General features: G+C 36.2%; 1 protein-coding gene across 1 annotated transcript; it reads left to right on the top strand.

The window, feature by feature from the left end:
- Positions 1–612: 612 nt before the first annotated feature.
- LOC128024213 (myosin light chain kinase 3-like) lies at positions 613–10,581 on the top strand. Its single transcript, XM_052610703.1, has 14 exons — positions 613–1,372; positions 2,226–2,313; positions 2,521–2,977; positions 3,362–3,621; positions 4,804–4,909; positions 5,801–5,894; positions 7,940–8,049; positions 8,269–8,410; positions 8,533–8,603; positions 8,680–8,808; positions 9,594–9,746; positions 9,896–9,974; positions 10,063–10,117; positions 10,199–10,581. Exons 1-13 carry the CDS (start codon positions 860–862, stop codon positions 10,114–10,116), a joined length of 2,256 nt encoding a protein of 751 aa, XP_052466663.1. The 5' UTR covers positions 613–859; the 3' UTR covers position 10,117; positions 10,199–10,581.
- The last annotated feature ends 1,181 nt before the right edge of the window (positions 10,582–11,762 follow it).

The raw sequence follows: 11,762 nt of genomic DNA, 5'->3' as shown, positions 1-11,762 counted from the left end.
TCAACATTCTTTTTTAGTGGATGACTGCAACACTCTTGAGAGAAAATGCAAATGTTTTGCAAGAGAAGCAATGTTTTGTAGGGAAAAGCTTTACTTTTACAAGAGAATGCAACGTTTCTCAGGGGGACACAACAATTTGTGAGAAAACAAAAGCATTTTTCCTCATCTCATATTTTAGTTCCATCGCCATGTCATCACCATATTTTTCTTCAGTTTTCCCCATCATTTTTTTAATTGACCTCTTCATATGCTCTTGGCTTCCCCAACTCCTGGCTTCATTCCTTCTGAATTTGAGCCCTTGGAATTCCTGGCAAGTTCTATTAATGTGAAATCTTAAATAGCATGACGTCTCTGATCGACCCTCTCAAGGTGAAAGAGAAGTCAGTACTCAAGTTTCTTTCCATTCATTTTCTGAGCAGGCCGTTCTGGAAACCGGGTGTCTCCAGGGCCCCTTTGACACCTGGTAGGGAGGCATCTGACATGGCTTTAGCACTCAAAGTTTCTCACATATCACACAGCAATTCCTGAGCCAAACATAGCCCCTCCCTGGGACCTGCTGACGTAACACCCCCCCCTCCCCTCCATACCAGTTACATTTACAGAGACCGGCTCAATCCATTCTTAGTCTGACCTCCACTTTGTAAAGGTCCATATGTTGTTCAATGGAAAGGAAGAGATGGATGGATCAATTTGTTTTGGAGGGATTTAATGTCTTGTGTTTTTCCAGATTCTGTCTTTTACGAGTTTTCCGCTCAGCTTGTTATTGGATTATCAATGCCTTTTTGAATTACCAGCTATATCCTCTGCAGGTGAATCTCTGGTAGTGTGTCCACAAATCTAGTTGGTTTTAGTCAAGACCATGAGTTCTGTTAACTCTAGCACATGTATTGACCTGCTCAAGGGTAGGATTGATACCTTGAGCAGCAAAATGGACAGGCTTATAAGTATCCAAGAAAAAGTGCTCAGCCGACTCGACGGCATGTCTCAGGACATTGGTGGAATTGAGAAAGATGTTGAAACTCTGAAAGTGGTAAAGGAAGATATCCATTTTCCTCCTGTTATCCGAACAGGACCGGCCAATGAGATGAAGGAGATGTGCCAAGAAATGAACAGCATCATGTTGGCTGTAAATCAACGCTCAGAGCAGCAAACACAAAAACTGGAGGGAATGGAAAGTCTGATGATGAGCATTCAGCAAGTGGTCAGCTTTATTGGAGAAAATGTGAAAACCTCCCAAATCATGGATATTTTGTTCAAAGGTCCGGCGTCCCGGAAGACCAAAACAAATTCGTCCCTCAGATCCAAGGACAGTAAAATCAAACTGATCAGCAAATGCCAGACCTCAGATAACAATGAACCTGTCACTATAAAGGTGAGTTAATGATGATCAGTGCTTGATCATCAGAGCATGTACATCCAGGTGAAACAATGCACTGGTATTTTGTGAAAACAATGTAAGAAGCGATGTTATGATAAAAATGCTCCATTCATTGCATGGAAACTTTCTCAAGTAGAGATAGAAAGTATGGTGCCAATTTGAGGGTCTTCAAAAGCTCGACACTCACTTTGCCAAAACACCAGTCACTAAATTGGTCTTTGTAGTTTCTTCCCTGTGGCGTCATTATGATTTAAATTACTGGAAAGTAGAACATTGGCTTGGAGAAAGGAAATATATGAAGTCAGCTAGAATTATGTGTTGGGTTATAATTTCACACCCCCAACTGTTTGCCATTCAAAATAGCATGTGTTGTGTTATTGTAGATCCCCACACAACATCCACCAGGCTATGTAAGGGAAAGACTTCAACTGCAGGTGCCACATTAGGGACGCCATGCCATTTATGCATTAATTTCCTTTATTTGTATTTCATATGGCAATCAAATGGAGACCAGCACTTTTATGCCCTAACACTTACCTAAAAATATTCCCAGACTAATCGTGCTTCCTAACAACCCATCCCACTCATATTTGTGTCTATAACAGTCTTACAAGCTCTAGCATCTTGGATCAAAACAACTCCTTGCTTCATTGTGCTAACTTTATAGGTTTGTGAACCACGCGGTTGTGCATTTTACAAGAATTTTGATATCACAATTAACGACCCTGGAATAATTGCACAAATTCACTGCACATATTACAGTTTTTTAGTTTATTTTGTTGCAGATGAACACAAATACTATTTGCACTTTAACCTACTTATTTCATTTTCTTTCTTTGCTCTGAAGCTAAGAGACCACAAAGTTAAAGATGGGAAGTTTCATCTGAGCCTCAAAGGCCTCAAAGCACAGAAGAAGAAACCACCTGATTCAAATGGTAAACAAAATTCAATTAATACATGATACTTACATTTAATACCATCCAGACAAAAAGCTTGGGATGACAAACCTAATGACATGTACTTGATGCAAAAATCTTTTAAATCACATGAACTACTCTGTATTTGTGTGTGTAATCCAAACAATACACTGATATACTTTACATTCACATCTAGTCTTTGTCTTTATTATGTTTATATTACAGTAGATACAATCTCTTTGAAGAAGCAGGCACTGTTGCTTGAAGAGGTTCAAAAACTAAATCAAGAAAATGCAGAACGCACTGAAGCATCCCAACATCTGGAAAAATGCATGCAGAAATCAGATGATGGCTTGGTTACTATAGTTCAGCAGGACCTTATCCTGGAGGAAGACAAGCCAGTTGAACCTAAGCAAGAGAACAGCTCGATAGAAGAGAATGAGGTCATGCTGGAGCTGAAAGAGGATGAGATGAAAGACGCAGAGCCGAAGATAGAGGAGGTCCAAGCAGGAACAGCTAAACTAGTGGAAGAAGAGACTAAGGAGCTGCCACCAAAGACCAAAGACATACTCAAAGATCAGGAGGTAGAGGGAACGGAGGACGAGACAATTACTGAAGGTCCTTCAGAACCCAGCATTCCTGATACAGAGCCTTCTACACCAATTGAGAACTCAGTGCAAAGGTGAGTTGTAAATCTGATGGGGTTTCCATATCTTGGGCAAATGATCCACTAATTGATGGGTTTGGCTAGTTCAATTCATTAATGACAAAACTTAACTTCACAGCATTCTAGAGAATTGTTTGCTTCCAATTTTGTGGCAGCCCTTTTCTATTCTGGCTTGACTATGACTTTTCCATATAGAGATGGTTTGCCGATTCAAGAACTTGACTGGACTAGACAAAGCCTAGACTTGAACCTTTATTGGATACCTTGGTGGTGCATGAAAGGCAAACTATTAGTCAGATCCTATCACCCAATGTCACTGATGCTCTTGCAAATAAGATTTGAGCTTTGGCTTTGTTTTGTTTTCTGTCTTCAACCTCTGTTCTGTTTTGGTTGTTTTAGCATTGAGTCTGAGCAGACGGATGAACTGACTACCAGCAGCAAACGACGTGTGACAAAAGAAGATCTGGGTTTGGATGACCACAAGAAGAGCAGGGTTGAGGAGGGAGAAAACCAGAGCGATCAGGAGCCACATGAACCTGAAAATCTCTGTGGTGTTTTCAAAGCCGATGGTGTGGAAATCAAGTTGGATTTCAGCAAACAGAAGAAGGAGCACTATGAGCATGAAGATTACAAGGATTACAAGGATCACTTCTTCATTGGTAAGATTCCCAGTGGTTCCTTTGTATGACTGATAAAAGTAATAAGCTACACTTTATTTCATAGTCTCCTTTAGACATTCTACTAACTATAAGTAACTTTGTAACTACACGTCAACTAGCTCTCATTAGAATATAAGTAGACTGTTAGGATTATTAGAATACGTTGACATGTATTTGCAAAGTTACTTATTGTCTGGACAATGTGTTTTAGGGACCATCAAAATTAAGTGTTAGCAGATATTAAGCAGAAAGTCTACTAATACTCTAGTTTAAATACTGCTATTTTACATGTAGTTGCAAATTTACTTCTAGTTGGTAGAATGCCTAAAGCGAACAAACAAAAATGTAACCATATTTTCCATATTTTGGAAAATTTACTCTCTGGACATTCTCAACCATCTTCATGAATGAGTTCACATGATTTTCTTACCATCCACTCTAGATTTAGTTTTGGGAAATTTAGGTTCGGAAAGAAATTCATACATAATGGTAATTTATATTTTTTGTCTACAAAACAAAAGTATTTGAGAAACTTCAATTATGTATAAGTCTTTAACTATTCAATCATCAGTCGACCACGTCAATAATCCCAAAATGAGCAAATAGTATAGAAGGGAAAATTGATGTGATAGCACAATTCCAAAAAAAGTGCTAAATTCTGCGGGTGATTTACGATGTGCAAATTAACACAGATGCAACCAGATAATTTCCATAATAACCAACACAATCTACCATGAACAGCGCAACTCAGCGTCCACTATAAGACATGCTTTTTGCAGCATTAAATAATGGCACAAATACCTTTAATTTAATCTGCGCAAATATTAATAAGTCGTGATTCATATTAATATCCCCTCTCAGAAATTTTGCGTCAGAAAGGGAAACTCCTACAAATGCATATTCTATAAGGTCAGGCGCAAAGATAACTTTGTCCACACCTTTTCAGCACTAATCCTTTACTGCGCATAAATCCTGACAGTGCTATTTTAATATCAAAAGACTGTTAGTAAATCTGTCCCTTAGTCGGTTAGTAGTGCTGGTTGACTAAGGGTGTCTTGAAAACTAGTTTAGCAGGTTGTTGAGCATCTCATTTTGGGAAGCTGCTTTCAAAACACAACATATGTATCTAGTCAACAGGCATGTCAACTTAATCTTTATGTATCGTCTCCATCTTCTCCACAGATTGCACCCCACCTCCACCAGCACCCTTCAGCCACCGCGTGGTGTCTGCCAAACCCAACCAGATTAACAACTTCTACACTATCAACCGACAGGAGGTTCTCGGAGGGTCTGTGGAATTTTTTTTCTTGCGTTCTGGAACTGATTGCTGAGAACATAATGTTTTAGAGGCAGTGTGATTTCTGCTCATCCTCTCAAAGGCTAATTGCGTAACCGTACAGTCATAACTTCATAGTCAAGCCAGTTATTTTTACATTGAGATTTCAGGGTATGTGAAACTGTACCTCCGCGCCAGCTGGAAACTAATGACTAGGTGTTAATCCATCTCTTCAAAGGGAATGTTCTTCTAGTTGTTAATGCAATAGTATCTGAAAAATTATGACAACAGAGTCCCTAATGTCCTTCCTGCTCTGCGCCTTGAAGTCTTTTAAAATGTTGTTTTGTCAGTGGCTCCGAAAAAAGTATTTTGACACTTAAGCCACTCTTAGACATGTTTGAATGTCATCGCAGATAACAAAATATTAGAGTGTCTTTATCTGTGCACAAATGCTGCAAGATCTTTTCTCAGAACTAGTGTTTACGTTCCACTAGGTAACACTTTATTTTGATAGTTCACTTTAAACATTCTGCTACATATAAATAACTTTACAACTACATGTCGACTTGCAGTCATAGTGCAGTATTAGTAGTCTGTTTGGTTTGGGTTAGTAGAATAATGGGACGTACTTGAAAAAGTTAATTATATTCAGTCTGTGTGTTTTTGTGCTGTCTTTATTTAAAGTAAGTGACACTTGGTTTGACATTTTGTTATCTGATGTAATAAAATACATATTTTGTCTTGCTTACAAATACAAATACAAATATATATATATATATATATATATATATATATATATATATATATATATATATATATATATATATTTTTTTTTTTTTTTTTTTTTTTTTTTTTTTTTAGGTGTCTTAACGGTCACTGATGTCTGCTTTTATCTCCTTGTAGAGGTCGATTTGGTCAGGTGTATAAATGCATTGAAAATTCCTCTGGACTTACTTTGGCTGCAAAGATAATCAAAGCTAGGAGTCAAAAAGAAAAGGTACGAAAAAATATATATAAAAAAACAAATCTGCATTTTTTTTTAACATGAAAGAGAATTACATTTTAAGTTTGCACATAAATTTTAGACATTTTTATTGTACTTTTGTCATTTTTTTATATTTTTGTCAAATTTACCTTTTATTTCAGTTTTTGATTTAATTCAATATTACTTGCTATTTCTCTCTAATTATTTGTGAAATTTACTAGTATTTTCTGAGTAGAAACTGTCAGCGTAAACCTACACCAATTTTCAATGTATACATACTTTTATAGTGTTAAATTAACACTTTGATTCAACACACACACACACACACAATTGCATAATACATTTAAAGAAAATAGATTACAAAAAGATTAGAAAGGTTGTTTTTTTATTATTTTTTTTATTTATTTTTTTTTAATATAATTAGAATAGCGAGTGTTAAAGTTAGAGGGTCAAATAAAGAGATTTTGTTTTAAGCCGATTCTTGAAGATGGCTAAGGACTAGGATTGAGTTGGGGAGGTCATTCCACCAGGAGGCAACATTAAATTTAAAAGTCTGTAAAAGTTACTTTGTGCTTCTTTGGGATGATACAGTCAAGCGAAGTTCACTTGCAGAACACAAGCTTCTAGAGGGCACACAAGTCTGAAATAACACATTTAGGTAAATGGGTGCAGAGCCAGTGGTAGTTTTGTAGGCAAACATCACTGCCTTGAATTTTATGCCAGCAGCTATTAGAAGCCAGTGCAAATTGATGAACAGAGGTGTGACGTGTATTCTTTTTGGCTCATTAAAAATGTACCTTGCTGCCATGCTCTGAATTAATTGTAAAGGTTTGATAGAACTGGCTGGAAGACCTGTCAAGAGAGTATTGCAATAGTCCAGCCTGGACAGAACAATAGCTTGAACAAGGAGTTGTGCAGCATGTTCCCAAAGAAAGGGCTTGATCTTCTTGATGTTGAATGAATCAAATCTGCAGATCCGGAGAGTTTTAGCAATGTGGTCTGAGAAAGTCAGCTGATCTTCAATCACATCTGAAAGGCTTCTGGCTGTTTTTGAAGTAGTTATAGTTGATGTGCCTAACTTGATGGTGAAATTGTGATGGGTTTGTTGGAATCACAAGCAGTTCTGTCTTGGCAAGGTTGAGTTGAAGGTGATGGTCCTTCATCCAGGAAGAAATGTCTGTTAGACAAGCTGAGATGCGAATAGCTACCTTTGGATCATCAGGATGGAATGAGAGGTAGAGTTGAGTGTCATCAGCATAGCAGTGGTATGAAAAGCCATGTTTCTGAATGACAGAACCTAATGATGCCATGTAGACTGAGAAGAGAAGTGGTCCAAGAATTGAGCCCTGAGGCACCCCAGAAGTTAGATGTTGTGACTTGGACACCTCACCTCTCCAAGATACTTTGAAGGACCTATCTGATAGGTAAGGCTCAAACCACTGGAGTGTGGTTCCTGAGATGCCCTTTGCCAGTAGGGTTGACAGGAGGATCTGGTGGTTAACCGTGTCAAAAGCAGTGGACAGATCAAGCAGGATAAGTACTGAAGATTTGGATTCTACTCTTGCCGGTGTTAGAGCTTCAACAACTGAGAGCAAGGCAGTCTCAGTTGAATGTCCACTTCTGAAGCCAGATTGGTTGCTATCAAGGAGGTTGTTGTGTGTGAGAAATGTAGAGACTTGGTTGAACACAGCTAGTTCGAGTGTTTTTGCAATGGAAGGGGGAACTGGTCTGTAGTTTTCTAAAAGAGATGGGTTGAGGGTGGGTTTCTTAAGTAGTGGAGTTATACGAGCCTCTTTAAATTATGAGGGAAAAACACCAGTGTGGAGGGATGTGTTGATGATGTGAGTGAGTGCAGGTACAACTGCAGGAGAAATGGCTTGAAGGAGATGAGATGGAATAGGATCAAGCGGGCAAGTAGTAGGGTGATTAGAAAGGATGAGTTTTGAGACTTCTGATTTCCACAAATTTGTTGGTGTATAAATTGTATTTTACAGGCTCAGTGGATTGCACATAGTGCTCAGTTGTAAAATAATATTTTAATGTGCTTTATCTGACAGGAGGTAGTGAAGAATGAGATTCAGGTGATGAACCAGCTCGACCACGCCAACCTGATCCAGCTCTACGCAGCCTACGAGTCCAGGAATGACGTTATCCTTGTACTTGAATAGTATGTGTATTGCTTTTTTGTTTGTTTTTCCTCATTTACTTCTTTTAAAAGTTTTTAATGTTGTGACTAAAAGTAGTGATGATACTAACTTGAACCTACTTTAGCTTTGACTTTAAAATTGTAATAATAAAATCTGAGTAGCTTAATAATTCTGGTGATAACTACAAGTGAGGATTGCAAAGTTAATTAAAGTGATTCTGTGCCGATCTCTCTGAACAGTGTTGATGGAGGTGAACTCTTCGACAGAATCATCGATGAGAACTATAAGCTGACAGAGCTTGAAACGGTGATGTTCATCAGGCAGATCTGTGAAGGCTTGCATTACATACACAAAATGTATATCCTCCATCTGGATCTAAAGGTACAAGCAGAGATCCAGTGTGAAGCAACAATAAAAACACTTTGATCTGTCATTAGAGGAAAAACGGCTGACAAATAACCACAGTGACCTTCACAACTCTTGTTGTTTCTTGTGGCCTGCAGCCAGAGAACATTCTGTGTGTCAGCAGGCTCACACATAAAGTCAAGATCATCGACTTCGGACTGGCCAGGAAGTAAGTACTCACTGCACTGATGTCTTTGTTCAGAAATGAGAAAGCATCTGAGTTAAGAGCCGTTGGTTTTCTTCAGGTATCAGCCCAAAGAGAAGTTGCGTGTGAGTTTCGGGACGCCGGAGTTTCTCTCTCCTGAGGTGATCAACTATGATTTTGTGTCGTTCAACACGGACATGTGGAGTCTGGGTGTGATCGTGTACATGCTGTGAGTCACACGAACACTGGAAGATGTTCTAGCATGTAACAGTACAGTATTTGACAATAACGTTTGACGTTTTTGATGTGCACTGTCCTTATTTGTTTATTTGAAGTTATAAATAAAACAAAGATTATAGGAGTGTTTTACAAAGAAAATACTTTTCCATTCTTTCTAATTTTCACATTTAATTCAGTGTGACGTTTCTTTATAATTAGAGATTTGAGTGAAAATAGTTTCAAAGTATATCATAAATATTTTTTTTTTCAGTGTTTATTTACTATTATAGTATTTATTAGTATTTTTACTTGGCTTTTAATATTTTCAGTTTTCATGTAATTTTTTTTTTTTGGTTGTATATTTTGGGTACTTATACTTTTTATCAGACACTGAAAAGTTTTCAGCTTTTGATTTAATTCAGTGTGTAACTTGGCATTTCTTTGCAATTATTTGTAAAATTTGCCACCAATTTTTGAGTGAAAAATTAGAATGATAAATTCTGCACTGATTTTTATAAAAATTTTATATCACAATATGAATTTACATAAAAAGTCCAAATTAGTATTTTCTTGCAAAATCTGCACAGTGTATATATATATGATTTATATGATTTAACTTTCATTTTTATATTTTATGTTAATTTTAGTTTTAAAATTATTATTAGTATTAATTATTCATTTTTTTATTTATATTTTTATTTCAGTTTTTGATTTAATTCAGTGTGTTACTTGCTATTTCCTTGCAATTATTTGTGAAATTTACAGTTTTGTCTGTGCATGTCTTGTATTTTCCAGGCTCAGTGGTTTGTCACCCTTCCTCGGCGATGATAACAATGAGACGCTGAACAACATTTTGGCCTGTCAGTGGAACTTCGAGGAGGATGAATTCTCAGAAGTCTCAGAAGAAGCCAAGGATTTCATTTCCAAACTGCTTGTGCTGGATAAAAGGTACTCAATAATTGTTTGCTAGCGTACTCTTACTCCGCATGATGACGTGGTTAGTTGCAGCGCTGAGCTTTCGATAATTCCCATCTCACAGTATAGTGGCAGTAGTTGATGGAAGCTAAAAGCTTGTGTGTATCTGTCTGTGTGTGTAGCTGGAGGATAGGAGCCACTGAAGCGCTGAAGCACCCCTGGCTGGCGGATTCAGCCGTTCACTACCGACTGCATCAGAAGGTACAGTCTGCACTACACTAATGCGCTCAAAACCTGTGAATTATAGGATTTCTCTGAACTTCTAAGAGTATCTTGGTTTTCTTCACAGAACAACATGTGCCGCTCGCGCAGAAACTCTTGTCTGCCTCCTCCTGAGAGCTAAAGTAAGTCCACTGTAATATACCACAGGAACTAAGGACCTCTGACATGATGTTCGATTTATTTATTTTGTTCGTCATTTCCAGGGACCAAGCCTGCTGTGGAATCATGATGATTACTGGACATTATGTTATATTCATACACACTGTCCTTTCACTGAATGTTCTCCATAAACATCGCTGGCATCTCTTCAGTCACAGCTGCTGTGTGTGTCGTGTGAAGTCGATCCTATTCCAGAATTTGATGTGAAGGTGTAATTTGATCTTCCTCTGGCCTCATAAGATGACTGATTTGGATTGCACACTGATTCTGAAATGACACTGAAATCAAAATGAGTTTTGAAGCTTTGGGCAGTTCACTTAAAAATGAAAAGTCACACTATATGAGCCCTTATAATATTATTTTATATACTTAAAACAAAATTTTCAACACTAGGTAAAATAATAAAAACAAAATAATAATAATAAAATATATATATATATATATATATATATATATATATATATATATATATACATACTTGAACTATAATCTAAATCATAATATGAAAGTAACATGTTACTTAAAGCCTTTATATATAAAGCATTATGAAAGTAGTTTTAATGCATTAATTATGCGTTGTAATGAACCTTATAAAGCAATGTATGATCTCATATATAATTGTAACTACAGTTATAATACATTAATGCTGAAACCATGAATAGATAGGAATTTTTATGTGTTAAACACAAGACAAACAAACCATTATCATGCATTTTAACTTGGTTATAATTATTTATGAAAAGATAAGATGTATTACAACGTATGAATACCTTTGTAATGCAATATAGGCTTGAAGTAAAGTGTTACCATATCTTTTGACAGTTATACATTATATATATAATATAATATAAATACTTTAACGCCATCGCTGTAACATTATGATTTTCGAACCTCCACAATAGAATGCTGATTGTTGAATGCACCTGATATAAATAATATATATATGAATTATGACAGGAAATATGAGATTATTGAGTGAATACTGTTGTAGAAAATGTTGAAAAGGGATGCAAGATGTGATTTTGAGGGAGAGCAGAAAAATGATCATGTTAAAGCAAATATATGTTAATATAGGTTTTTTTTTCACTTTAAGTTTTGAATGTTGAGTATGTAACATTTTATGCACTTTAGATAATTATTCATTGTGAAAATGAAATGATCTTTGAAAGCAACTGTAGTTTTAGAGATTTTGTTTTATATGTTAACAATGTTTTTTTTTTATGTACACATGAATCATAAGAATATTGTAGAAAATAGAATAATATAATAAAATAAAAGTCTTACCTTTTTTCATTTGTTCAGTCGGTGTTGTAAATGAGATAAACATACAATTCAAAGTAAAAAAAAATATTTAGATAAAGTTTTTGTTCAGGTTTGGCTTATTATGGATTTAAATATTGAGGAAAATTGTTTTTTGATTGGTGTTTATATGAGTCACACCTTGTACAGAATAGAAATGAATGAATTAAATTAAACTGAAATAAATAATCAAGTTTAGTTTAGTTTAGTTTATAGGCCCAGTGCAGAAATATTACTACATATTAAAAGACAGTCTTGGATTTGACACTTATTGTTACAATGAGACAGAGACATCTACTGTTATAACAA

This window comes from Carassius gibelio, chromosome A2, assembly GCF_023724105.1.
Source record: "Carassius gibelio isolate Cgi1373 ecotype wild population from Czech Republic chromosome A2, carGib1.2-hapl.c, whole genome shotgun sequence".
In the NCBI taxonomy this organism is placed as follows: Eukaryota; Metazoa; Chordata; class Actinopteri; order Cypriniformes; family Cyprinidae; genus Carassius; species Carassius gibelio.
The sequence above is the reverse complement of the archived record's forward strand: the minus strand, read 5'-3'. Positions and strand labels throughout refer to the sequence as shown.

What these genes read in the sequence shown, in the direction of transcription:
- LOC128024213 (XM_052610703.1), top strand. Translation starts at nt 860, where the DNA reads ATGAGTTCTGTTAACTCTAGCACATGTATTGACCTGCTCAAGGGTAGG. An exon ending in TCCTCCATCTGGATCTAAAG is followed by an intron (nt 8,411 to 8,532) that starts GTACAAGCAGAG and finishes TGTGGCCTGCAG; the next exon opens with CCAGAGAACATTCTGTGTGT. An exon ending in ACTACCGACTGCATCAGAAG is followed by an intron (nt 9,975 to 10,062) that starts GTACAGTCTGCA and finishes TTTTCTTCACAG; the next exon opens with AACAACATGTGCCGCTCGCG.